This window comes from Cinclus cinclus, chromosome 13 (genome assembly GCF_963662255.1).
Source record: "Cinclus cinclus chromosome 13, bCinCin1.1, whole genome shotgun sequence".
Taxonomy (NCBI): Eukaryota; Metazoa; Chordata; class Aves; order Passeriformes; family Cinclidae; genus Cinclus; species Cinclus cinclus.
Window position 1 is genome coordinate 21,608,716 of NC_085058.1, and position 26,423 is coordinate 21,635,138.

The 26,423-nt window shown below is 60.9% G+C and overlaps 3 protein-coding genes across 9 annotated transcripts; 1 reads left to right on the forward strand and 2 right to left on the reverse strand.

Moving 5' to 3' along the window:
• Window positions 1–621: 621 nt before the first annotated feature.
• On the reverse strand, window positions 622–19,431 carry FURIN (furin, paired basic amino acid cleaving enzyme). 7 transcript variants are annotated; one of them, XM_062501680.1, is made up of 17 exons: window positions 16,242–16,266; window positions 15,662–15,721; window positions 12,430–12,797; window positions 8,610–8,708; window positions 7,893–7,988; window positions 7,229–7,357; window positions 6,914–6,990; window positions 6,471–6,559; window positions 6,112–6,284; window positions 5,046–5,258; window positions 4,855–4,955; window positions 4,622–4,725; window positions 4,309–4,426; window positions 3,230–3,409; window positions 3,005–3,129; window positions 2,503–2,619; window positions 622–2,411 (listed from the first exon to the last, which is right to left on the reverse strand). In XM_062501680.1, exons 3-17 carry the CDS (start codon window positions 12,607–12,609, stop codon window positions 1,843–1,845), a joined length of 2,370 nt encoding a protein of 789 aa, XP_062357664.1. In that variant the 5' UTR covers window positions 12,610–12,797; window positions 15,662–15,721; window positions 16,242–16,266; the 3' UTR covers window positions 622–1,842. The 7 variants fall into 7 exon arrangements, with proteins under 7 accessions (XP_062357664.1, XP_062357665.1, XP_062357662.1 ...); XM_062501681.1 differs by lacking the exons at window positions 15,662–15,721; window positions 16,242–16,266 and adding an exon at window positions 19,398–19,431; XM_062501678.1 differs by lacking the exon at window positions 16,242–16,266 and having other exon boundaries at window positions 15,662–15,735.
• Window positions 19,432–20,560: 1,129 nt separating this feature from the next.
• On the forward strand, window positions 20,561–24,807 carry MFAP1 (microfibril associated protein 1). Its single transcript, XM_062501539.1, has 9 exons — window positions 20,561–20,708; window positions 20,830–21,049; window positions 21,642–21,774; window positions 22,075–22,262; window positions 22,677–22,785; window positions 22,856–23,016; window positions 23,262–23,421; window positions 23,894–23,983; window positions 24,104–24,807. Exons 1-9 carry the CDS (start codon window positions 20,630–20,632, stop codon window positions 24,284–24,286), a joined length of 1,323 nt encoding a protein of 440 aa, XP_062357523.1. The 5' UTR covers window positions 20,561–20,629; the 3' UTR covers window positions 24,287–24,807.
• A 361-nt stretch (window positions 24,808–25,168) lies between these two features.
• Window positions 25,169–26,220, reverse strand: HYPK (huntingtin interacting protein K). The gene is made up of 4 exons (XM_062501522.1): window positions 26,028–26,220; window positions 25,800–25,855; window positions 25,517–25,568; window positions 25,169–25,327 (listed from the first exon to the last, which is right to left on the reverse strand). Exons 1-4 carry the CDS (start codon window positions 26,211–26,213, stop codon window positions 25,232–25,234), a joined length of 390 nt encoding a protein of 129 aa, XP_062357506.1. The 5' UTR covers window positions 26,214–26,220; the 3' UTR covers window positions 25,169–25,231.
• Window positions 26,221–26,423: the final 203 nt, after the last annotated feature.

Here is a 26,423-nt window from a genome sequence, read left to right on the forward strand (position 1 = left end):
CTCGCTCTTGACCACAGGAAACCAGTGCGGTCCCAGACACACGACGCCGAGGGACTCCACAGAGAGGACCTGCCTCTGTGCCCAACAGGCTCTTTTGTGGGGGCCGGGACCCGTGGGGGGGCTCGGTGGGCTGTGTCTGCAGCTTGGCCACAGCACGAGTGGGTTCCAAGTCCAGCCTGGCCGTTCCTGCACCAGGGGCATCGTGCTCTGGCTGCAGAGTGGTGCTGGACACGGGCTCCAGCTGGACCCCAGGCTGTGGTGAAAGGACTGAGTCTCACGCTGTGGGAAAGGCGTGCAAGGTCCCCAGGCTTTTCACATGCACACACACCCCCACGCAGACAGTTTCTGAATTAGCTGCTCTCAATGCACATCCCTATAAGCAGCTGTTTCCCCTCACTCAGGTGAGAGACATTCCCTGCCTGTACCCACCACAGCTGCCCCGCACTGGCTACTGCCTACAGCCAGGCACGGGCAGTCCCTGGCACTGGGGGAAGGGCTGCAGGCAGGGCTCCATTCTACCCTCTGCACCTGAAGAGATCTGGGTGACCCTGAGACCCATAGTCTCCATGGCCAGGCCACTGCCCCAGCTAAGGCACCCATACAGAGCACAGGCAGCGGAGCTGGTTTGCATAGTTCTGAACATTTAATAACTCAGTCTCTCTAGCGTTATATCCACATCCATTAAATTAAAAACAGGCTCAGGAGGCAGCTCCTGGCTGATTAAATTACAAGAAAAAATTACTGTGCACCAAAAAGTTGTTATAGAAAAATAGTCCTGTGGCCCCTGGCCAGTGGCTCCGTCCATGGCTGGCGCAGGTTGGAACCTGCATCACGGCCCCGGTGTGCGGCAGCGGACGGCAAAGGGGCTTGTGGCACTGGCCCCCAGCCCACAGGGAAGGGGCAGCAAGGGGAAGGGCTCCAGCGGGGAGCAGAACAGATTGTCACCAAGTGGGGGCAAGGCACATCAGGGGGCTAGGGCTGCAGGAATACTGGGCACTGCCCAGCACAGGCAGGACACAGGCAGAGCTGGGGCAGTGCTGGCACTGGCGCTACCCGACAGTCCCAGCCAGCAGCACCTACAGCCCTGCCCAGGGGCAGAACACAAGGGGCCCGAGGCAGCCCCCCAAAGCAGGGACTGTGCGAGGGGTCCCTGCCCAGGTGTGGGCTATGCCATGGGCAGAGGGTCAGGTGGTGCCCAGCCTGATGCTCCCCAGTGCCAGGGCCCCTACCCGCTGCAGGCAGTGGCGGTGGGATGGGCAGGCAGTGGGCAGCAGCAGCTGAGGCCTGGCCATTATTGCTGTCGAAGAGCACGGGAGGAAGCAGTCAGGCCCAGAGGAGGCGGCAGGGAGCTGGGACACAACAAACTGAGCCTGGGACACAGCTCTGCAGGGGGAAAGGGTGGGAGGGGCAGGGGGATGCCGTGGCACAGGCTGGGATCAGCCCTAGGGGCAAAGACACCCCTGCCCCAGCCAGCCCACCTTGAGCCATGGCAACCCAGGGACTTCACACACTGCCCACCCTGGAGAACACGCAGGACCCCTGTGAAGCAGCAGCCCTGTACCTAGCAGGGGCACCACTGCCACCAACCACCGCGGCATGTGGCACAGGACGGACACAGGGCCAGGAGAGATGGTGCAAGACTGGGACGGTGTTGTGCTAGGGATGGTGCCTGCAGGACCATGCCTGGCCCCCAGACTGGGGCTGAGGGACGGTGCCAGTGGGTGGGAGCCCCGGGCTGCTGCAGTGCAGGAAGAAGACAGGGGCAGAGTCCACAGCCCCTCAGCCTCACCTGCCCCAGCCCTGCAGTACTGGGCAGGGAGGAGGGAGGGGCAGGAGGGCTCATCAAAGGGCACTTTGGTCTCTGATGAAGGCAGTCCTCTCGCTGTGGGCCTCGTAATCCTCACCGTCCGACTCAGAGGGACCCTCCTCCTGCCAGATGTCGGAGGGGAGCCCCTTGTAGGAGATGATCCCGCTGTCCAGGGCATACACTTTCACACCCCGCAGGCTGAAGCCTGAGCGTGCTTGCAGCACCAAGAAGATGGTGACAAAGATGATGACGATGAGGATGCAGCTGAGGCTGGCAATGAGGACAGGCAAGTTGACTGGAGGAGGGGCCTCAGCTGGTCCCTCGCCATCTGCCAGGGCAGGGGATGCACGGCTGCTCTGTGTCTGGTGGGAGCAGGAGAGGTCCAGGCTGCTGAAGTGGGAGTGTGCAGGACAGGTGAGGCACTGGTTGGGGCCAGGTCCCGCACAGGTGGCACAGGAGGGGTGGCAGGGCAGGCAGAGGTGGGGTGCGATAGGCTCTACGCTGTTCTCCAAATTGTAGTGCGTGCTCTGGACACCGGGTGCGAAGCCAGGAGGGCAGCGCTTCAGGCAGCTCTTCTGGTGCAGGTAGTACCCCTCCTCACAGACTGTAGGACAGGCAGGTGCAGCATGGGCAGGGTCAGCATGGGCTGGGGGCTGCCTGTGCCCGCATTCCCTCCATGCTGTCCCCATACTCACCCACACAGGTCTGGCTGGGGGTCAGGGTCTTGCAGCCACTGCTCTCCAGCTGGTTGGAGAGGCTGGGGGAGTCGGTGGCCGTCCCATACAGCACAAGTGTGAACTTAGTAAGCGTGCCTGCAACAATGCAGAGTGAGGACCACAGAGTTGCCCACGAGACCACCCATGTCCATGACCGGCACAGAGAGGGAGCCAGGGGTCAGCAGGGCTGTGCCCACCACCTGGGAGAGTGCATCTTGTGGGGCCATGCCCCTGCACAGGAGTCCCAAGGGGCAGGGGTCATGTGAGCTGGCATGCGGTCTCCTTCAGCCTGCACTCCTACTGCCCCAGAGGGGCTGCAGCACCATCCCACATGCCCAAGTCCAGCTTCTCCTAAGCCAATCACCCAAAACATCCCAGATGTCCCTGACTCCTCAGCTCAGGAGCAGGGGGGAAACTGGGTGACCACACAGCTCACATCCCAACTTGGAGGGAGGCAGTGGATGGGGAAGCACACCCCTACCGTAGTTCTTGGCATCACTGGTGTTTTCAATCTCCAGCACCCACTCCCCAGAGGGGTCCTCGTCCCACGAGTGTGTCGTCATGAAGGCCCAGTCATTGAACCCATCGGCTGAGAAATCGTGGGGCCTGAGCAAGAGGCAGGATGTGGGTGTTAACATACCCCAAACTCACCTGTGCCAGCCTAGGCCAGGGGACAGCCTGGGGCACCCCATAGCCCAGCACCCACCTGGCAGCCAGGAGGGTGGAGCGGGTGCCCATGGGGCTGACCAGGTGGATGGCCAGGTCCCCCCGCCGGTTGTAGGACAGCGTCAGCCTGGCCTGCGCGTGCTCCAGCCGGCTGATGTAGTTGGCTTTCCCCAGGCAGGCATCCACCTTCCGCCGCACCTCAAGACGTTTTCCAATGTCCCTGCCGAGGAGAGGTATGTGTGAGACCAGCCTCAGACCAGAGGGACATACCACAGTCCCCATTCCTTGCCGTGGGGCTCTGCAGCTGTCCTGGGGACTGGGCACCAGGGCAGCTAGAGCGATAATCAAATCCACAGCAGGTCAGAGTGGCACCACCACTGTACCATTCCCAGACGGGACCAGGCAGGAGAAGGGGTGCCCTGGCTCCTGGGCATGGCAGGGGGGAACTGCACTACGCAGAGCTGCCTCCCCAGGCACCACTCCATGCAAGCCCTGAATAGGCCCTTTATTCACACACTACAGGCCAGCTACACCCTGTGCGCACAGCCAGGGATGGGCAGTTATCCCCATCCTGCTGCTGGCATGTGGCTGCTCCCCCCACTATGCTGGTGCCAGCACAGGACGTGCCTGCTGTATCCACACAGGGCTGGCTCCCCAGAGGGGTCAGGGCAGGGCCCAGCCCCAGCTCCCTTCATCCATAGGAACATGATCCCCCCACCCAGGAGCCCCTAGGGAGTGCCCCGGCCACAGACAAGACTGCACATGTTGCACTGAGGCAGCAGCAGCCAAGCAGGAGTCAAAGGAGCTTCTGTCTGCCCCCTGAAAAGCCCCTCTGTCCAGGATGACTCGTGCTGGCTGCACCCCAACCACAGCACCCCAGTCTGCCCACATCCACTGGGCCAGGCCCATGGCTGGGAGGCTCATCAGTGATGTCAGAACAGAATGGCTGGAGGTGCCTGTCCCAGCTCTCCCCAGCCTCTCACAGGAGGATGCTCCAAGGGTCTCAGCAGCAGTTCAGTCCCCCAGATTCTCCCCACTCCCTGCTCTGGTCCAGAGGCTCTCAAGCTCCTGTGCAGAACAGACACCGAGTGTTCCTCTCCTGTGCTCACCAGCCCATACCTGGGCTCTGCAAGGATGTCAATGACACACTTCCTCTGAGGTCCCACCGTGGTCCAGTTCTTGGCCAGGCTCACCATGGCCCCAGCATCGAGCAGGCCATAGCCATACGAGTGGCTCACTGTGGACAAAGAAGGGGTCAGTGCCGGTCCTGGGGGTACCCAGTGGCGGATGTTTGCTTGGCCATGCTGCATGCTCACTGGGCCCTCCTACCTCCTTCACCCACAGGGCTGCCAGGGGACTCTGCCTCAGCACCCCACAGCTAGTGGTACATGTGGGACTGGGAGACCCTGGTCCCACCTCAGCACCCCAGTACCTTTGCGGCCAACGCCATTGGTGACCCAGTCATTGGCATTCAGGTGAGCTGGCTTTGAGGTCTGCACCACCAGGTGCTGCATGTCCCGCCAGGTCAGGTTCTTGCTACAGGGAGACATGGAGCTCAGGTCAGTGCTAGTTCCTGCTGACCCCAGGCAGGTCCACATCCAGGTGCCACTGCTGCATGGGGCTGGCAGAGCCACCCCCATCCAGCCCCCTCTGTCCTGCCCTTACTTGGCCTCCAGGGCGAGGGCGATGATGCCAGCAGCCAGGGGTGCTGAGGCCGATGTGCCAGTGTGCAGCTCGGTGCACTTCTGTCTGAGGTCAGTTGTCACCTGCAAGGAGAAATGCCAGGGCAGGAAATGCTGCAAGCACATCCCACCCCCTAAGCCTCCAGCCTGTGGACAGCAGCAGCCCCCACTCACAATCTGCTTCTCATTCTGGTTGCCACTGCTGTAGGTGGTGGCGAGGGTGGAGGAGCAGGCCTCGCTGTACCAGGGCACGTTGCCGTATTGTGTGGTGCTGCTGATGGACAGTGTGTAGATGCTGTTGGTGTAACCGTCACAGTTGCAGCTGTCATGCTCACGGCCCCCATTCCCAGATGCCCAGACGAAGATGGAGCCCAGCCCGCCTCGGCCCTAGCAACAGAGGCAGGGTGAGGGCAAGCACCAGCACTGCCACACACAGGAAACCCCAGGTTGGAGCTGATGACAAATGGATGGTGCCAGCCTGAGTCAGAGAGACAGAGCAGATACAGCTGGGACACGGGGGACAGCATGACACCCCAGTCACAGGCCACCTAACTGGGCACCCTCACCACCACTATGCCTATAGAGGGGTGCCCAGCACCTCGGCAGAGGCTCCAGGGCTGTCCCAGTGGGTGACACACCAGCAGGAGGAGGCCCAAACAACGTGAGGCTTCCAGGAGCCCAAGTCTTCTTCTGCTCATAAGTCACTTGACTGTCTGCATGGGATTGCAGTGCCTAGCAGAGCTGCAGGAGCCACAGCATAGTCCCAGCCGTGCCTCGGCACCCAAATGTGGCCGCTACCCTCGCAGAGGATGTGATAGAGTTAGCATGGCACCACATGCATCTCTCCGTAGGGAATCCTGGGCAGAACATGACACAGCTCCCCAGGCAGGTGACACTGCCAGCACAAAGGGACAGTGGGGGAGGATGGGTGGAGGAAGCATGGGTGAGCAGCTGGCACAAACCAGACAAGAACCAGAAGAGGGCTTGGGAGACCAGGGAGAGAGCATCCCACACAGGAGCCCTCACAGCAGTGAGATAACACCACATGGGAGGAGTCCTGACTCAGTACCATCACACAGGAAGAACAAGAAAAACTAACAGAGCCTGATGCTAGAGATGGGATGGAAGATGGCTCATCCTGGGAGGGCCAGGGCAACAACCAGGGCAGGCAGAGGGAAGGGAGACCTGGGAGGGGGGCAGGAATAAGGCCAGCGCTCCCCCAGCAAACCCTCCTTCTCACCTGGCTAACCCCACGGAAGAAAGCCTCCTCTGCCAGCCGGGCCGGGCCATCCACAGTCTTGCCATCATCCTCAGGGCCCCAGCTGGCACTGTAGATGTGGATGTGGTTGGGGTTAAGACCCAGGGAATGGGCCTCCACAGCATCAGTCACCTCCCCATCCAGCATGCGCACACCTAGGGCCAGAGAGCAAATGTCACAGGCAACTGGCTCAGGCAGAGTGCCACTGGTGAGAACCCTCCAAGCCCTGCTGCCACCTGTGCCACGGACTGTCACAGGGCTGCTGCAGCCAGCAGTGCCCCAGCTCAGCTGCTGCTGCAGCCACTCAAGGCTCACAGGACCCAGGGTAGGGCAGCACCCACCTCCGATCCTGGCGTTGTACGCCACGCCAACACCACAAATGCCATTGTTTGCCACAGCAGCCACTTCCCCAGCACAGCGCGTGCCATGTCTGAAACCAAAGCAGGACGAAGCATGGTCATATAGGGTGTGAGAAGCACAGGGGTCAGTACTGGCTGTAGCCCCAGCAGCCCCCACCCAGGCTGCTTCTTGTCCTCTCGAAACAGGTAGCCAATGAAGGCTCCTCCAACTGCCCTCCTGTTCCAGAGCCAGGGCACTGAACAACCCATACTGGCTCTGAGTAGAAAAAGGATGCTGCTCATATTAAAAAAGGAGGCAAAGGGTTCCCCATGGGGCAGGAGTATGCTGCCAGCCTCACAGCTTCCAGCGGCCCATGTGGGGTGGCACTGCACTAAGTCCCTGCCACACTTAGGCTCTGCATCTTCACCCCTCCCTCCTGCCTCACCTGTTGTCATTCATCTGTGTGTAGCGGGGCTGCGGGTCTGGGTCCTGGTCATTAACATCAAAACTTGCCCCTGGGTCCTGGAAGACAAATTGGACACTTGGAGACTGTCTATCTTAGCCACCAAGCCCCACTGCCCTTATTCCATGCCTATACTCTGTGCCTACACTGAGCCTGAGATGAGCAGGCTCCAATCCCACCTCTAATGTCCCACCATGGTGGGCATCAGACCTCACAGCTCTGGGGTTGCCCTGCATGAACACAGCTGCCCAGACCAGCTCCCATAGCACTCTGCCCCACACTATCACCCAAACTCACATAGTTGGCCTCCAGGTCAGGGTGGTTCTTCTCAATGCCGTCATCCAGGATGGACACCACTATGCCCTTGCCTGTGTAGCCCTGTTCCCAGGCCTGGCGCACATTCAGGTCCCGCTGGTTTGTGTTGTACTGCCAAGAGAAGCCTTGGCACTAGGAGATGTACCCAGCCACAACCACTGTGATGGGTATGTGCCCAAAACCCGCCCTGCTCTCACCCAGCTCTTCTGTGGGTTGTGACAATGAACCCCAGGGACCTGGGCACGCAGTTGGGCACAAATAGCTGAGAAGGGCCGCTCTGAAAGCAAGACTGAGGCCCAGACTGTGCTTGAATCCCACTGACAAGGCACCCTTTGCAAAGATCAGGCTTGTGCCCAAGCTCCAGGAAGCAAGCAGAGGCACGGACCCATTACTGGGCCAGGCTGAAGGCTGTACCTCCTAGTCCAGCCCTGAGCTCCACACAGCCCTCCCAGCACTCCAGCCAGGAGCCACAGCTCTGTGAGCAGAGCCTCCTCCTTGGGGTGTTCCCATAACACAGCACTGAATGCTTGCCCCAGGCTTACCCCTTCTCCTCCCTTCTGCTGGCCTAGCAGCCACTGCCTGACAGCAGTTCTGCCACATCTGTGTCCCCAAACTCGCATATGTCCCTTCCTCACCCAACACTCACCAGGTACCACTGCTGTGGGAACTTGGGGTCCGTGGGCTCCATGAAAATGTCTCGCTTGGTCCTGCGCTTTGCCACCTGCTGCTCCAGCCACTGCACCTGAGGGCAGAGAAGGTGTAGGGTCCCCCACCGACCCCTCATGACACAAGTTCCCCATGACCCCAGCCCTCAACCTGCCTGAAGGGGCTCTCCCTGGGAAGCTCACAGTCATGTCTGGCCTGGCAGAGTATTGGACCTGTCAGAGCTACTGTCACCCCCAGTCCAGCCTCCCAGGCCCTCTGCGTGGCCATACCCTGCAAAGGCTGTGCTCCAGTGGAGCAGGACAGTCAGAGTGCCAAGCTGCACTGAGACACAGGCTGCTGAGAGCTGCCATACCACATGCCTTCCAGGGCCTGGGCTGAAGCCAGAGGATGGGGAAAACAGCAGCCCCCACATGCCACTGCTCTGGGATCTGCTTACTGCCCTGCACACCTTGTACTGTATACAAGTACACAGAGCTCTCCTGGGAATAGAGGCTCTCCTAGACCCTGGGATTGCAACAACCTACAGGCTAGTGATGCTGGCTCCACCAACCCCCTGCCCTTGCCAGACACACGGTGGGCTCCCACCTGCCTCTGCCAAAGAATGGTTAAGGCAGCTCAGCCCTGTCTTGTGGCCAGCACTGGCTCACGTGCCCCTGAAAAGTGCCCGGGACCAAAGTCAGGTGCTCCTCACTCATACCTGCGGTTCCCTGGCCAAGCGGCTGTGCCAGGGCTGGTGGGGCGAGAGGGAGCGCTTCACCACGCCACGGTGCCGAAAGTGGTAATAGTCGCCAAAGATCTGCAACACAGAAAAGCTGCTCATGGGACAGACACAACAGCCTGGTCCCCCCGATTCTCTACACCTCGTATCTGCAATCCTGAGCTCCAGGGCTGCCATGCACAGGCTGGGCCCCCCACCCCAGAGTGACTGGAGAGCTTATGTCCAGTACTCTGGGCGGGACCTCCTGCTAGAAGCTGTGGCAGCTGGTGCCCAGGCAGCTGGGAAGACCCCAGAGTAGCAGAAATGCAGCTGCTGTGCACCTCACCCTCCCGCAGGTCCCACATGGCAGCAAGTCTCACACTGTCCAAAAATGTTGCTGCCCTGGCAGGAAGGCCCCAGGCAAGCAGAAGCAGAGAGGGACAGGCCTTTCAGAGTCAGCCTGTGAGAGACACCAGACTCAGGAGACAAAACCACTGCTTCTCTCCAAGTGTCAATCAGCTCCTCCTGGAAGAAGATCCCAGCGGTTCCAGGCCCCACACCCAGGCGGTCCCAGCCAGGGCTGGGTCTGCAGCAGCCTCTGCACATCTGGACAGGCTGCTAGCTTCTCCCCAGGTGCACCACTGGAACACCCAGCCAATGCCAGCCTCTACCTGGGGCATAGCTAGTTTCAGTGGGGCAGAGCAGGGGGCATGTAGGCATCCAACCCCAGTGGGGTTGAACTCCCACTGCCAAGCAGCCAAGCTGTGCTCACCACAGCTCCACTCCCATGTGGAGACAGCCCAGACTGGGAGTCCAGCACAGCCCAGCCCAGCTGGGGTAGGATGGGAATCCAGCACAGCTGGTATGGCCAGGAGGCCGTGCTGTCGCCCAGATGGTTATTTTTAAACCCCAAACCCTCTGCAGCACTGTCATTTCCTTATCCCCTCCCGTACACTGGACACAATGGCCCCCACCCTGGCTACCCAGGGCCTCCCAGCTCAATAGCCTGCCCTAACTGGGGAGAAGGGGCCAAGCATGCACCCAGCCCCCTGTGAGTCACACAAAGCCCAGGCAGCAGCCACAGGCAGGATCCAGCTGCCCAGGCTGTGCCAGAGCTGAAGGGGCTGGGCTGCAAGGGCTGTGGGAATATGACAACATCTCGCCCTCCTCCATCTCAGGCTGCCCCAAAACAGTTTGTTTGGGCCTTACAAACCTCCCCAGATTATTAGAGCTCTGCAGATGTGCTGCCAATTTGGACAGACTGGGCCGAGCAAGGTGCACACAGCTGAGCAGCCTCAGGCACAGGGTAGCACCCGGCTCTCCCAGGTACATGCTTCACCCCAAACCCTGGTACCTGTTCCTCTGGCACAGCCCAGGATGCCTGTCAGTTCAGAGCCCTTGAGGAGGTGTACAAGGTACAAAGCCTCTGCACAGGGCTGGTAGAAGAATGCAGGCTGGTTGCACTCCCACAGCATCCCTCACCCGCTCCGGGGGTATAGACAGAGCCCAGATCGTTCCTGCACACAGATCACGGCTCTGACTGGTCATCCAACTGGATTAGGTCTGCACTGACACTGTGGTGGCAGCCAGGAGCTGGCCAGCCCACACACTTCCACCCTAATCTCCACCGTCCCTGTCCTCAGCAAGGGCAAAGCACCACGTGCCCCTGGTTCCCGTTCAGTGCTGCTGCCCTGGCCACAGCTCCCAATTGCACCGGCCAGTCCCAAGGCTAGAAGGCTGCCTGTATGCCTGACCAGGGCAATGAGAGTGAAGCAACATGCTGGACCTACAGCCCAGTGTTGTGGGAGACAGGACCACTCCTTCCCAGGATGGCACTGTCCTGCCAGGACAGCCCAGGAATGACACCATAAGTGCCCTTCCCCAGTGACCCCAATCCCAGCAGTGGGAGGCAATGCCTGTGCCCCCTTCTCTGCACAATCCCAGCAGTGCAAACCACCACACACCCACCTCACTCATTGCCAAATGCAGCCCCCACCTCTGACCCATGACCCCCCCTGCCCCATGTCCTCCTCAAGCCCTCCCCAGGGCCACTGGAACCAGTCATGGGCCCTCAGCCCAAGGTGTCACTGGCTTCCACTCCATAGGCAGCAGTGGAGCTGGGGGTATGCCAGGAGAGCACAGCCTTGGGGACAGTGTCCAGACCCCAGGCTGAGGCCAGGATCCTCTCAGATAAGGGCTGGGGCCCTCTCACTGGGGCACTGCCAGATGCATCCAGTCCCCCCACACCCAGCCTGGCTTTACATCCTGTCCCAATGGCACATACCCTCAGGAGCAGCAGTCCAGAAACCTGCGAGGGAAAGCCAGGCTCTTTCCAGCCATGCTCTTCCTACTGGACTGCCATGACCCCTCTGCAAGGCCCTGGCCATGCAAACATTGTCCCACAGTGCAGACAGTGGGACAGGCTCCAGAACAGGAGAAAACATGCCCAGACCAGAAGCTCCTGCCACAGCCTGGGCTGCTGCAGCACATGGGGGGGCTCTGATTGCAAGGGCAGGCTCACTGTTGTGAGGGGATGGGGAGCTGGGAAGAGGTGCCAGCCTCCAACTGCAGAAACACAGTGTGGGGAAAAGACAAGGGCAGAGCTGGCACAGAGCCCCTGTGGGTCACAGGGTTGGAACTCATGACAGGCCTGGGATCTCAACGGAGGCATAAGGCCCTGTACTGTGGAGATGAAGCCACAGAACCAGTGCCCCTCGGCCCTGGCAGCCAGGCCTGGGACCAGGCACCATAGCATAATGGGAAGTACTGCCAGAAGCAGGCTGATGATACCTCAGCCCCATCCCCACTCCAAGGGGTCTCATCAGAGATCCAGTCGGGTGGGACATGCCACTCTGCCAATCCTCTGTGCATGGCAGCTGTCCTGGCTTGACTAATTCTTTCCCCTGAGATCTGCTCTGAGCCACTTCCACACCGACAGCAGCTGCCTAGGGTCATGCCATGGCCCACCCAATGCAGACACCCTCACTGGGGCCTAGCCACAACCCCCACAGTTCACTCCTTTGGCACAAGTCCTGGAGGACTTGGGGCTCCCTGACCCAGGGGGCCCTGAGTACCCAGTGCCCATGCAGGGCTCCTTTTGGGTGGCAGGACAAGGTCCCTGGCTCCTGCAGCAGCCACCTTCCCACTGTCACTGCTCCCAGCAGCTGCTCATAGCAAGGTCCTGACACCACAGCCACTAGTTGTGCAATTTCCTCTGGGATTTCACCCTGCACTTCCTTCCCAGAGAGACAGCTCACTCCCAGCACAGCCACGCACACTGCCTGCTCCCTGGCTGATGGCAGGGAAAGCTAAGCCTTGGGGGGACTTGCTGACACACCTTCTGTCAAGGACAGTTCAGGGGTAACAACACACAGCTGCTGTCAGACCCCTCTGGGGATAGCTCAGAGGCGCTGCTGTCGTCCTGCTCAGCCAAGGCCATGCTGCACTGGGCAGCTTGCTGTGGGGGAGCAACGGTGGAATCTGGAAGCCTTCCCATCCATCATCACACAGCACTTCCAGTCCAGTTCCTTCACACTAGGATGGGCTATTCCTCCTTCCCCATCCAGCAAACAGTGTGCTATGCTACATTGTGCCATGCTATGTCACCAGAAGGTCCCAGTGACAGGGAGAGGCCCTGGCTCCACACATTTAACTTCCACCATCCAAGAAGATGCTGGAAGGCCACAGCAAACAGGCACAAACACAGTGACCCTGCTGCCAGAAAAGAGGCCCCAAGCCAGATCTAGGACTAAGCTCAGCCTCTGCCCAGACCATGGCAGAGAACACTAGTTCCATGAGAAGAGGGAAGCAGAAGACTTACCGGGCCTAGGTTGAGGAATCCATGCTTCCTGGCCAGCCTGTCAGCCTCCTGGGGTCCTGCAGGAACGAGCACAGCCCAGGTGTTGGTGTAAATATGCTGGGCCAGCACCTCCTGGTCCAGGAGAGTGAGGGCAACCATCAGAGTCCAGAGCAACAGTAGCGAGCAGGGCCTCAGATCCATCAGAGTATCGGGGTTCCTCGAGCTGGGGAGGAGGAGGGTCCTGGGAGCAGCAGGTCCAGCAGCCTCCCAGCGTCAGCACTCCGAGGCACACTGGCCTCTCTGCCCTGCTGGTCCCGGCTCAGCCCAAGCCCACATGGGGCCAAGCCCACAAAAGCACAGGAACAGACCGTCCAGGACAGAAGCACGATCTGCAGAGAGACAGGACAGTGGTCAGGCGCAGGGCACCTTTCCTCAGACCTAGGGAGGGCTGGCTGCACCTGCCAAGACGTGGGACAGCCACTGGGCAAGAGGGCCATGGAACACAGCCCCTGCTGTCCCCCACAACACAGGGACAGCTACTGAGCCACCTGGCTTGGCAGTGTGCCCACATGTCTGCCCTTGCATGGAGATGCTTGTTTATCTTGCCTATTACCCAATGTTTGCTTATAAACAGGAAATCAACCAGGAGGAGAGGAGGGCACGAAAGGAGGGGAGAGGTGAGGCCAGGGACACTGTTCTTCCTGCTGCCACTACCCCTGCTCCAGATGGGATGGGACTTTATGCGTACAGAGGTGGGAGCAACTGGGACAGTAGGCCTGCCTCTCCAGACCCAAGGGGGGACCAAAGGAGACGTCCCCAGGTGCTATGTGAGGAATCCCAGCAAAATGAGAATGGAAGGAAGAAAGTCAAGGGGAGCTCCTGATCTCCAGCTAGCACAGCCCCAGGCTCTCATCTCCCCAGCCACTGACCAGACAGACCAGACAGCGCCCGGCAGCCATGAAAGTGCTGTGCTGCCTGTCACCAGCAGCAGCTCAGCTCTGCCCTTCCTCTGGAGCACAACATGGTGACACCGGTGTGACTCACCCCCGCAACCCGGTGGAAACCAGGACCAGGAAAAGGGGCACACCGTCACCTCCAGTATGAACCCAAGGATGCCCAGGAACAGCTCATACGTTGTGGGAGGGCAAACGCAAGAATCTTGTAGGGAAAGAGCAGGGAGTGACCAACCCAGTGTAAGGGAGCCCACGACATAATGGTGCCAGGGTGAGCTCCACACCTGGAGCTCCAGAGGGACCCTGGAATATCTGGTCATGCTTCAGAGACAGCTGGAAAGGTGAGAGCCGGCAGTGCCCACAGGAGCCACATCCCCCTCCGTCCAGAAGCGGCCACAGCGAGCCGGCAGCCTGCGGTGCTGCCAGAGGAGAGAGCTCCTAGGAGCTGCCGGAGACCCCGCCGTAGGCACGGCACAGACAGTGCAGGACTCTGGCACAACGGGCTTTCTTCATCAGGGACCACACCTCGGCCAGCCCCGGGCCGGACCACCCGCCGAAACATCCAGAGCGGCGAACACCGGCCGGAGGCTGTACGGGAGCCCCGGGTGCCAGACTGCCAAGGCCCACAGCACAGCACGGCACAACCGAACATCATCTGCCGTGGTCTACCAGTGTCCGTGCCAACACCTGACCTCCAGGCCGGGCAGTTGCCCCACCTCATAGGTCCCGGCGCCAGCAGCCATCCCATTCCGGCGGTGACCGCTGCACGTGGGGACAGTCCGGCCGCCGGGGGAGAGCCCGGATCCCGCGGTGCCTCCCCGCCGCCAGCGAACCACGGCGTGCTGGAACAGCCCGGCCGCCGCACCCAGTCCGGAGCCGCACTCCTGGCTCCGCACCGCGGCCCGGCCGGGGCTCGCTGCCCAAGGGACCCAGCCCCGCACAGCAGCGACCCAGCGGCCCCAAGCTGAGCGCCGGGCCCGGGCCTGCACCCGCGGGGAGGCTCCAGCGGCAGAGCTCCGGACGGCGGCGGCCGGGCCGGGCTGGGACGCGGCCTGGCTTCCCCTCGGCCCCCCGCCGCAGCCTCAAGAGCGGCCGCCCGGACTCCCGCTCGCTCCCGGGGACCGCCGAGCACGCACATCCCCGCCGGCAGCGCCCTAAGCCTGGGGCTGCCCAGCGGCTGCGGCCCCGCCGGTCGCCCCGGGCCCAGCCCCGCCACCGCCCGAGTCCCGTCCAGCAGCGCCGCCCCAGCTGTCAAACCGCGGTCACCGGCGCGTCGAGCCCTCCCAGGCCGGTCCCGGTCCCGCGTCCTTACCGCGCGGCCTGCCCGATCCGCTCCGTCCCGTCGGCAGCCGGACCCGTCTGTCGGCGGCGCCGCGTCACGCCGCGGGGCGCCCGGAGCGCCCGCCCCGGAGCCGGGCCCGGCCCAGGCAGGGGCGGCCGGGGCGGCCGGCGGGGCCGCTTGTTTACGCCGCGCAGCTGTCAGCGCCGCCCGGCCCCGCCCCGACGGCCGAGCCACCGGCTCCGAGCGGCTCCCTCGGCACGGCCCGGCCCGGCCCGGCCCGGCCGCCGCTCTGCCGGGCGCCGCCGGATGCCGTCACCGCCGCTCGCCCCTCCCGGCCCGTGCTGCCACGCCGGGTCCGGCACGGACCCTCGGCAGCCTCTCCGCACCGCCCGCCCGGGGCACTGCCAGAATCGGGGCAGTTCCCCATCGCCAGTATCGGGCACGGCCCGGGGTTTTGCACGGCTGCTCCTGAAGCCGAGCACGGGGCTCTTCTTGCCACCGGGGGATACCTATGCCAGCCCAGGCAGGAAAACCGATCTGCGCTGTGGGAGACGTGAACCCGCGCCATGGGCCTGCGGCACTGGCCGGGGTGTAAGGATGCCTGCCGTGAAGGGCACGCAGAAGAGGCCCCGTCTCCCACCTGGTGCAGCTAGTGGTGCGTTATGCCGCGACACGAGGCTGGCAGGACATGAGCCCCACCAGATTAGCCTGTTCCAGCCCTGGCAGACCTCGGAGCAGGGAGTTCCCCAGCCAGGCTGCAGGAATCGCACTTCCCATGGGGTCCGTATCAACCCCAGGTCGGTGTGCAGCAGCCTGACAGAGAAACTGTCTGGTAAGGAACAACACAACGAAAATCTATAAGCCCCGTTTCAAGAGAAAGACTTCCACCAAGGAGAAAAGGTGAGAAGTGAAACACAGCTTCAGTCATTTGTAAAGAAAAACCCGATGTCGGCATGGGACTGTGTCATTAAGCAACACGAATGCAGCAGAACCCAAAGTGACCTGAACCCAAACTGACCTGAATCCTCCACACCTGCGAAGAGTCTGGCAGTCCTGGGCAGGAGCAGGTCCTAGTGCTCTTTACAGAGAAAAGGAAGTCACTCAGATACCATGATAGAGATCGTGAAGCATAGCAATCACACAGGAAACAGTCACCTTGGTAACCGAGATGCTGAGAACAGCCCAGAAAATCTAGCACAGGGCAGGTTGCTGTGCTAAACTGGGTTAGTTCTTCAAGGCAGCACCCTGGCTGCAGGTATTCAGGCTGGGCTGACCCTGGCATCTAGCCCCAAGTGCTGCACCAGAGACCACCAGCCACAGGGGCTATGGTGCCCCAGGACCACCTTCAGGGCCATGGTCCCGTCAGGGGAGAGGGCACCCACCAGACAGGCAGCACTCACCCCAGTGTCACTGCAGCATGCTCAGCTGTCCCTGTAGCTGGCAAGCCCAGGCTAGCCCTTGGGGGCACAGGGAGTCAGCTGTGCCCCAGGAGGTTATATGGAGGATACATGGACAGGGGCAGGTCCGGAGCTGGAGTCTGGACCGGTGGTGGGTGGGAGGATGGGAGGTGGGCTGCCTGCCCCACCCATGAACCTTACCTCTGGATGCCTCTTTTGGGCGCTGGCAGCCGTGCCTAGGCAGGTGAGGAGCTGCTGCACCCGGCCCTGTGACATGCGGTGCTGAGAGGAGCTGACAAAGGGCCCTTGTCCCCATGGGGCAGGCAGGCAGGAAGAATCACGCTCTTACGCAAGCCCCTGGCCTGGGACCTGCACTGACCCCACAGCCCTGCCAAAGAAAATGCCTGGGTCGGGAAGCACCTGGCTGCAGGTGGCACAATGCCAAGGACCGGAGGAGATCCACTGTCCCAGAGCCCCCTCGAGCCCAGCTGCACAAGGAGCGGAGAGTGGGGCCACCAGCATGGATCTGAGCAGCTGCTGTGCCCCACTCACCTCACAGGGCACCCCTCTCTGTCCCAGCCACAATGCAGCGAGGGGGTGAAACAGCTACTTCTGCACATCTGCTAGGATCACAAACCCTCGGACCATGGCTCAGAGGCACCAGCGCAGCCCAGGAGACAGCAGGAGCAGCTGCTCCATGTGGCAGTGCCCAGCAAACTGGAGCACTACTGCCAGCCAGACATAATGTCCTGTCCTGCGAGGATCCTCTGGGGTTCTCATTACAGCCACAGGGGCCAAACTGCTCACTGGGGGTGGGAGGGAGTCCCACACACTGCCCTTCACTGAGCACACTGGTGTGGTTTGGCTGCTCACACAATCAATAGAAACCCATTTTCATGGAAAAATCAGGTTCATTTTAGCTTTCAGGTTGCAGAATACAACTGCCCATCTGCCCAAGCTCCCTGCAAGGCAGAGCAGCATGGGACTGCACCCCTGCCTGCAGGCACCCCAGCCTGAGGGACCTGCAGGATTGCAGGGGAAAGCAGCCAGTGAGTGGGCAACAGCAGGGAAAGGGCAGAGCCCACACAGAGAAACCAGCAGAGAAAACCAAGTAAGAGGCAGCAACAGCAGACAGAAACATCTGGATGGACGAAATCAATACTAGGTTTACCCAGCACAGAGCAGCCAGCTCTACCCCCCATGCCAGCAGAGGTGAGCCCACAGCCCCTCTGGTGTACTGTCCAGCCCTCTCCCAGCACACTGGACACTACCAGCAGACCCTTTAGTGCCCAGGGAACTGGGGGACTGCCATGGCCCAGGCAGGATCTGTGCTCCACGGGATCGTCCTGCTGGCTCCAGCAGCTCTATTCAGCTCTGGCTCCCAGACACAACATTTCACTGAGACAGGCACTCAGGCTCAGCCCAAACACCCTGACCTTGTCCTTGCAGATACAAACAACAGCTCCTCAAGGTGGGTTCTGTAACTCTCTGCCTTAGGCTTTGTTAGCAGCAGTTGTAATACTGCCAAGGTATTGATCGACACCCTAGTCTGGCTCTGCCGCTGCTCTGGGCTGCGGGACGTGCCCTTCCATCATCTGTCCTGTGATAGCACCCTGTCATCACCTGCTGTACAGATGCAGGGATATCCTTGCCCAGCCCAAGTCCAAAAGGTGCCTGTGGCACTTGGGGCGTTCCACATGAATGTCATGCACAGGAACACAAGCACACACAGGCAGGGAACACCAGGCTGGAAGCCCACCTGCAGCCCAGCAGTAGGAATGCTGTGTGCCCATGAGCATTGGTGGGCTGGGGAGGGGGTGCTCACAAGCATGGACACACAAACCCAGCCCAATGACCAGTAGGTGTGGCTGGAACCACACTGAGAGGCAGACTGGCCCATGCTCCAGACTCACTCATGGAATGGCTGCTAGCCTTCCATAGCCTCACACCACCCCAGGAATGGGGGACTCAGCCCCACGAAGTGCCTCACACCTTGCTGCAGCCCAGCTGCCAACAGCCGTACTCTGCAGAGCCTGATGTCAGCAGCCAGTGCACTGGGGAAAGGGAACACAGGGCAGAAAGACTTCACAGTGAAGGGTATCTTCCTGCCACGGCCTCCAGCCCATGCAGCCACAGAACTGAGCCAGGCTTTAAGGCATTTCCCTATTTGCCCAGGTCTTTAGTTTTGCTTCACCTGAACAGGACAGTATCTGCTTTATGTGCAATCCCCAAGCTTTTTCCCTTAGCTACTGTGGCCAGCTGTTCCTCCAAGCCCTGTTAAATCTTATTCTTTGCCACGTGGCACAGAACTCACCAGGTGGGAACACACTGTGACAACCCCCAACATTAACAACATAAACACAGAGTGGGTGCTGTAGTTGTCCCCTGCACACAAAGGCCAGAAACACACCAACAAGCACACAGATCCACTATTGCTTGTTCCTGGTGGAGGCTGTAGGTACTGTAGGATTATAAAGGTACTGTAGGATTATAAAGGTGCTGTAGGATTATAAAGGTGCTGTAGGATTATAAAGGCACGAATACCTCAGTTGCTCAGGCAAACCACCAGGTTCAGGGTATCAAGGAAGCTCTGCAAACCCTGTCTCATGCAGGGACACACTGAAGCAGGAGATACCTGGACAGAGCCCCCATTTCTGCCTGTGGCAGAAACTGGTCTGTATGGATGGCACTGCAGGGACACCCTTCCCCAGAACTAGAGCAGGGACTGAGTCAGGATGCCAGGCACAGCCAACTGGGGCTGCAAGGGGCTGGGCCTCCTGCCCCCATGCCTGGGGCAGCCACCCCCACCTGCAGCCCAGCCAGATCGTGGTCACCCAACCGGATCTGCCCAGCCCTGGCATCTCCATAGGCCAAGGAGAGTCCTCCAGGAGAGAGACAGCCTCCATGGTGGCCCTGGGACCTCTGCAGCCAGTTCTGGGACCAGACCAGGGTGGTACTACTGCCAAAAACTGGATCTGCTCTCCCCTAGACTGGCTGCAGGAGATGCTGCCAGAGGGATGTCTCCCAGCCCAGACCAAGGACACCAAAAGAAAAACACTTCCTGCACTCCCTTAGAGATCATGCTCCAGGGCTGACCCACCAACTGGAAAAGCACATGAGCTTTGGGCTTTCCTGGCTGCCAGAGCTGGCCTCACCCCAAACGGCGTCTGCCACACAAGCACAAGAGCATCTACTCCGCCACTGCCAGTGAACTGTTAAAACTTAGCTCTGCCCTCCTGCTTCCTAAATTTCCCTGCCAGCAAGCAGATTTCATGGAAGATAAAACCTCTTCCTTTCTTCGTAGAAGCCGGCAGAAGGTGGCAGATGTGGCTGTAGTGGCTTGTGACGCAGTTTTACCCAACTTAAGAGAAACTATTATCTTCTGCGGCAGGATGCGTGCATGGGGAGGTCCTTCACCAGCCATTCGCTCCAACGCTGTGAAACCTCACGCTCCTCGGAAGCTGAGACATGCTGAGACAGGCAGCACCCGGCTGCTTACGGAAAACCCCCAAGAAGCGACCGTGGTCCCAGCCTTTCCCCACTTTATCGCAACCATTACAGCGGGATTCCCAGCAGCTCCCCCAGCTTCGCCGTGCAGCGCGGTGGTCCGGCCCCACAGGCAGCAGCCACGCCTCCTGGCGCTGGCCAGGCCAAGGGCTACGGGGGCACGCAGCTGCGCAGGAACTAGTGGCCCTTGCTGCCTGGGAGGCGAGAGCCAGGCGGCAGCGCTGGGGCTTAGTGGGGATAACTGGCAGTGGGCAGGGCAGGAAGACCGGCACGGCAGACCAGGGCAGGGCTGGCTCCGGCTGTCAGGAGCAAAGGCGGCCGGCCGGCCTGCTGTGCTGCGCTGCAGGGATGAACTGCACGGCTTCAGCCGCAGCCACGGCCACCGAGCCCCGCTCTGCCCCGAGCGGCCGCGCTGGCAGCGGCACAGCACACACCCACCAGCCCCACTGTGCACCAGGGCGAGCAGCGGTTTTCTCAGGCTGTGGGGGGGAATTCGGCACAGGAATTTGCCAGACGCAGGACGATTCCCCCAGCTCAGCGAGTTACGGGTGACCCTGAGCCCCGTGTTCCAGCAGTGCAGGCTCAGATCCAGCCCCGCACGGAACGCTCCCTTGCCACAGAGGGTGGGCGGCAGCAGGGACGGCCGGGCCTGTAGAGTCCCAGCACCGTTTAGACACGGCTGGAGCAGCGGGGCCCTATCGCGGCGCTGCCCGGTGCCCCCGCCGTCCGATGGCCGCTCGGCCGGTGCCTCGCCTTAACGCCCGCCGGGGCGAAAACCCGCACCGTGCGGAAGGGAACGGAACCTCTCCCGGCTGAAAGCGGACGGCAAAACGACCGGGGGCTCCCCCTGCCACCCAGCCCTAGGGTCCGGCCCACCCCGCGCCGAAACTCAAGCACGGGAGCAGACTCCGAGCGCCAGGTCTGGTCCCCCCGGCAGCGACCCCGGACCGAACATCACTTCCGGCTCCCGGCACGGTCCCGGTCGCGACGGAAGCGGCAGCGGTTCCGGTTCCGGGTGAGCGCTCGAGGCGCCGTTGTTAGCGGCGTCGCTCGGCTCGGCTCGGCCTCCGCCTGCTGCCACCATGTCGGTCCCCAGCGCCCTCATGAAGCAGCCGCCGATCCAGTCCACGGCGGGCGCCGTGCCCGTCCGCAATGAGAAGGGTGAGCTGGGGGCCCGGGGCTCAGCGGGGCGGCCGGACGGGCGTGGGGCCGGGGCTGGGACCGGGACAGTGGGGGCGCGGGCGGGGGGCCGAAACCCCCGGTGACGGCCCCGCGCCGGCAGGCGAGCTGTCCATGGAGAAGGTGAAGGTGAAGAGGTACGTGTCGGGCAAGCGGCCCGACTACGCGCCCATGGAGTCCTCGGAGGAGGAGGACGAGGAGTTCCAATTCATCAAGAAGGCGAAGGAGCAAGAGGTCGAGCCCGAAGAGCAGGAGGAGGAACTGGCCAACGACCCCCGGCTCCGGCGCCTCCAGAACCGCATTGCTGAGGACGTGGAGGAGCGGTGAGTGCTGGGTCAGCACAAGAGCAGACTCTGGGGCTGGGAATCTGCTCTGCTATGCTTTAGGGAGAAACTGCACAGGGAGGAAACTGCAGGAGCTGGGAACATTTTCCAGGCAGGAGTGTCTGTGACTTCTCATATCCACACTGCACTGGGCCTTGGGCTGCTTTCCAGACAGGAGCTAGCCATGCGCAGCCCATGTCCAGGTGTATTTGGGTGGATGGTAGCAAAACCAGGCTCCAAAACAGAAATTAGTGTAGTGTGCTGAGGCTCAGGGTAGTGAGGAAGGATGGTGTCTCATGAAGTGTACTCTGGGCAGGGAGCACTGAGTGCTGCTTTCCTCCCATGGAGCTGCTGTTGTTTTCTGACTAACAAGAAGTTTTCTCATGGGGAACTCCATTCTTCCTTGAAGCATGGACAGAGAAGAGCTGCCAGTGCCTAGCCACTGCAGCCTCCTGGGAGAGAACGTATCAGTTCTGGAATGTTTGGCAGTCCCAGTGCTTATCAGAGCCTTGTAGAAGCAATTTGTGAACAGTCCATTTCCTGCAGCCCCCTTACGTTCTAAATGCTCTGCGTTAACTGAGGTCTCTTGCAGGCTGGCAAGACACCGCAAAATCGTGGAACCTGAAGTGGTTGGAGAAAGTGATTCAGAAGTGGAGGGGGGAGAAGCTTGGCGCCTGGAACGGGAGGACACCAGTGAAGAGGAAGAGGAAGAGATCGATGATGAGGTGTGTTTGCAGAGCTGGATAATGGGCCTAGGAAAGCTGGAAGGGCACAGGCTGGGACTGCCCTTTGCATGGATCTGTGGGCTGTCTGATGTATCTGGACAAGTGTCACACCTAGCCATGACTTAACAGGTGGGTCATCATGCTCAGGCATGGGACATGACACTGGGGGAGGCCACACCACGTCCAGAGAGGCAGGTGCATCTTCGCAAAGCAAACACTCCAGACATGACATGTGTTTCACAGGAGAGAGAGAAGCGGTGGCAGGGCTGCCTCTGACTGCTCTGTGCTTGTCCCCTTTAGGAGATTGAGCGTCGGCGTGGGATGATGCGTCAGCGAGCCCAGGAGAGGAAAACTGAGGAGATGGAAGTGATGGAATTGGAAGATGAGGGTCGGTCTGGAGAAGAGTCTGAGTCAGAGTCTGAGTATGAGGAGTACACGGACAGCGAAGATGAAATGGAGCCTCGTCTCAAACCGGTCTTTATCCGCAAGTAGGTGATGGAGGTGTGTGGGCTGGCCCTGCACTGTGGTAGTCAAAAGCCGGGGCCCAAGAAGGCCTTGTTGCCATGGTCTCTTCTCACTGTGAGGAAGCCATTCACCTTGGGGTGGAATGGGATGGTCACAGCCTGGCAGGGCACAGCTAGGGAACAAGGGGCAATCCCTGCATCCACAGCCCCATATCAGTTGCATTGGGTTGCTGTGGGATCAGGGTGTGGAGTCTGACCAGAGCCCTTGGGAAAGGGCTATATGGTGGCAAAGGAATGTGGTAGTCCCCAGAAAGGGGAGAGCCCCTGTCCTTGGAGAGGGCAAAGGCTGAAAGCAGCTGCAGCGTGGGAGCCAGCGAGAGGCTGAGCAGCTGCACTGGCTCATGGGAGGGCTGAAGGCTGTCATGGCCCTGCTCTCAGGAAGGACCGGATCACAGTTCAGGAGAGAGAAGCAGAAGCCCTGAAGCAGAAGGAGCTGGAGCAGGAGGCAAAGAGGATGGCAGAGGAGAGGCGCAAGTACACGCTTAAGGTGCGGAGGGGTGGGCTAGAGGCCAGAGGAGGCAGGCACTGCAGCAAGCTTAGCTTGGACCTCACTGCAGATTGTAGAAGAGGAAGCAAAGAAGGAGCTGGAGGAGAACAAGCGCTCACTGGCAGCGCTGGATGCACTCGATACAGATGATGAGAACGATGAGGAGGAGTACGAGGCCTGGAAAGTCCGTGAGCTGAAGCGTATCAAACGAGACCGCGAAGAACGAGAAGCGTAAGTATTGTCTGGTAGACAGGAGGCTGAGAGCCCACAAGCAGTTGAAGCACCTTTTCCTCAGGTTGCCCTTTGGCAGCAGGGTCCCAGCTGGACTGAATTCCCAGAGCCCCTCCTGCCCAGCCTTGGGGTGTCTTTGCTGCCCAGCAGTAAATGTGCAAACTCTGAGGTGGTAGCTGGTGACAGCCTCTCTCCCAGGAGATGCTCTGGGGACACAGGGTCTCAGTGGCTTTTCTCCCACCCAGTATGGAGAAGGAGAAGGCAGAGATTGAGCGCATGCGGAACCTGACAGAAGAGGAGCGCCGGGCTGAGCTCCGGGCCAATGGCAAAGTCATCACCAACAAGGCAGTAAAGGGCAAATACAAATTCCTGCAGAAGTACTACCACCGTGGTGCCTTCTTCATGGTGAGTGTGCTGAGGGCCAGGCTTGGCTATGCTGGCTGCAGGTGTGAGATCACAGGGCCACCTTTTCCCTGTGGGGAGCTTCCCCTCTCCCACGGTTCCCTGGGGTTGGGGGTGCCCTAGGGCAAGAGCCAACCTTCAGAGGCAGCATGGGGCTGAAGCTGACCCAGAGTGACCTCACCAGAGCATGTCAGGTTGGGGGTTCTCAATTGAAATGGAGCTGAAGGTGCAGAGCAGTCCCTGTGCTGCTGTTTGGGCTGACAGACCCAGCCAGAACCAAGTCATTTCTGCGTGGGCCACTGGAAACGTGACTTGGGGAGCAATGTTCACATCCCTCACTCCAGCAGGAGTTAATAGGGCTGCAAGTACTGTGGCAGCCCTGGCAGAGCAGCAGTATGACCTTCAGGCAGCTTCCCCCACTGCTGCCAAGACTTGCTGGAACCTTTTAAGGTTGAGCTGGTGTGTTCTCCTGCAGGATGAGGATGAGGAGGTGTACAAGAGGGACTTCAGTGCTCCAACTCTTGAGGACCACTTCAACAAGACTATCCTGCCCAAAGTCATGCAGGTGGGTGTGCTGGCAGAGGGTGCCCAGCTCATATGCCAAGGGGTGGAAGTTCTGGGCAGGGGGGTGCAGCAGGTCCTGATCCCCCCTGAACAGCTGCTCACAAATTCTTCTGCTCCCCAGGTCAAGAACTTTGGACGCTCAGGGCGGACGAAGTACACACACTTGGTAGACCAGGACACCACCTCCTTTGACTCTGCCTGGGGCCAGGAGAGTGCACAGAACACCAAGTTCTTTAAGCAGAAGGCAGCGGGGGTGAGGGACGTATTTGAGAGACCCTCGGCCAAGAAACGAAAAACAACCTAAAGGCGAGGCAAGAGGGTCTGGCGTGGCTGATGCTAGCAGGAGGGTGCTGCTCTGCCAGCTGCCAGAGCCTGGGCAGGGCCAGAAGGCCCAAGTTCCAGGACTCCTGTGGTGGCAAGCCCTTCCCCTGACTGTACCATGCCTACCCTGATGAGGTGTCCCACTCCCTGTGCTGACCAGACCCGGTGGGCTCCTTGCCCACGCAGTGTGGAGGACAATGGCCTTTGGTGCTGGCCAGGATGGTGGCCATGCTATGTTCCAGCAACAGCCACTGTGGAACTTTGGCAGTGCCTGGCACATTGCAGCAGCACCCCTGGCTCCAGCACATCCACTTCTGGAAGAATTACAGGTCTTTTGCACCCATCTCATCTACAATCCCTCGCTTGTGCTGTCCCTGGTGTCAGTCTGGGCCCTGTTTTGGGATGGCTAGTGGTGGCCCTATCTCCTCACCGTGGTCCTGCAGGGCTTGGCTTTTCTAGCTGTGTGGGGTGGGAGGATTTGACTAAAGATTTGATTTTCTTACACACTGACTCAATTTTTCTTAAAGACATGGCTATACTATTCTGTGCCTTCCTTGCAAGGCCTAGTGAGCTGGGGCAACACAGGAGGCACCAGCCTGGGCAGGGCATACATGATCAGCTGTCACCACTGCCTCAGGCCTGTGCCTGGGCCTGTCCAGCCTATGCTGCCCCGGGGGCAGAGATTAAAACAGGAGAGCATCAAGTCTCAGTGCTCAGGCACGTCACTTTGTCCTGTTCCAGTCACAGGGGTGTCCAGCTGGCACTGCCAACACACTGCCACATGGCTAGGCCCAACTTGTGGGTACCATGCACTCAAGGCCAGGGGCATGTGCTCAGCACTGTGTAGACCACAAAGACAGCCCAGTCCCAGCAGTGCCTTTATTGGTATGGCAAGGGGTCCATGCCTGGCAGCCCGTAGCCTCCCAGTTCAGTTGGTGAGGGTGATGAGAGCCTCCACCACGTTGCCCATGTGCTCGCGCAGGCTGCGCTCCGCTGCGGCTCGTGATATTTCCATCTCCGTCATCTGCAGAAAAACAGCAACAGCCCCGTACAGCATCTGCAGGGTCCCGCGGGCTGGGAGGGTGGCAGTGGGGAACACGCACCCATGGGGACACCGAATCGGCCTCAGCACAGGCATGCCTCCATAGGGTGCAGTTTCGTACCCAAGATCTGGGACATGCCACAGCCTGCCTGGGGTCCCGCCCCTACTCACAATCAGCTCTAGATCCTCCTTCTTGATGGTCACTTTTGCCAGTTCTTTCTCCCTAGGACAAGAGATGGACAAACCTCCGGTGACCAAGAGACCCCGCTGGCCACCGCCCCTGTGCTCCCTCGGCCATGAGGCGGGCAGGAGCGACCCCTCGCAGCAGTGTGGAGCTGGGAGGGGGCCGGGGAGGGGCCGGGCTGTCACACAGGGAAGCAGATGCCTGGGTCGTGTCCCGAGTGGTGACAAGTTGCAAGACAGGCGCTGCCCCGGAGCGAGCAAGGACGGTTACCTCTCCTGCTTGGCTTTCTGCTCCCGGGACCTCCGGTCTCCGATCACCGACATAGCCTGCCAGAACGAGCGCGGTCACCCCGCTGCGCGGCACCGACCGGGTCAGCGCCACGCCGGCGGCATGGGCACCGGGATGGGTGTGCAGGCACGGTGGTCGGTGCCCGGCTCGGCCCCGCTGCAGGCAGCGCCCGGCCTCCCACCCTGGCCCGGTCCCGTCCCGCCGTCGCACCGTCTCCAGGTTGGAGCTCTGGATCTCCTTCTCCTCCGCGTAGTCCGTGACGCGCTCCAGGTCCGCCGCGCCGCTATCGTGCTTCCGCGGCTTCTCGGCTGCACGACCACCCGCCCCATCGCTGCCGCCGCCGGAGCCGTTCGGCTCCGTCTCAAGCTCCAGCTCCACATCGCCCTCCGCCGCCATGCCGCCGCGGCCCACTTCCGGTCACGTGCGCCGGCGGCGGCGCCGCGAGCGGCGCGCGCCGCCAGAAGCGAGCGCGGGCGGGGCCAGTTCCGCCCCTCAGCCCGGGCCCGCCGCCAGGCCCGGCCCCGCCGGGCGGTCACGGTCTGCGGTCCCGGCGCTCTCGGGGCTCCGGGCCGGCCGGAGCTGGCAGTGCCAGCACTCCCCGGCTGC

Excerpts from the sequence above, each read along its gene's own strand:
- FURIN (XM_062501681.1), bottom strand. The coding sequence starts at position 12,609 with ATGGATCTGAGGCCCTGCTCGCTACTGTTGCTCTGGACTCTGATGGTT. Across the intron at positions 5,259-6,111 it reads TCTTCCGTGGGGTTAGCCAG|GGCCGAGGCGGGCTGGGCTC; the intron begins GTGAGAAGGAGG and ends CTCTGTTGCTAG. Across the intron at positions 4,726-4,854 it reads GCCCTCGCCCTGGAGGCCAA|CAAGAACCTGACCTGGCGGG; the intron begins GTAAGGGCAGGA and ends GTCTCCCTGTAG.
- MFAP1 (XM_062501539.1), top strand. The coding sequence starts at position 20,630 with ATGTCGGTCCCCAGCGCCCTCATGAAGCAGCCGCCGATCCAGTCCACG. Across the intron at positions 20,709-20,829 it reads GCCCGTCCGCAATGAGAAGG|GCGAGCTGTCCATGGAGAAG; the intron begins GTGAGCTGGGGG and ends CCGCGCCGGCAG. Across the intron at positions 22,263-22,676 it reads AAACCGGTCTTTATCCGCAA|GAAGGACCGGATCACAGTTC; the intron begins GTAGGTGATGGA and ends CCCTGCTCTCAG.
- HYPK (XM_062501522.1), bottom strand. The coding sequence starts at position 26,213 with ATGGCGGCGGAGGGCGATGTGGAGCTGGAGCTTGAGACGGAGCCGAAC. Across the intron at positions 25,856-26,027 it reads AGAGCTCCAACCTGGAGACG|GCTATGTCGGTGATCGGAGA; the intron begins GTGCGACGGCGG and ends TCGTTCTGGCAG. Across the intron at positions 25,328-25,516 it reads AGGAGGATCTAGAGCTGATT|ATGACGGAGATGGAAATATC; the intron begins GTGAGTAGGGGC and ends GTTTTTCTGCAG.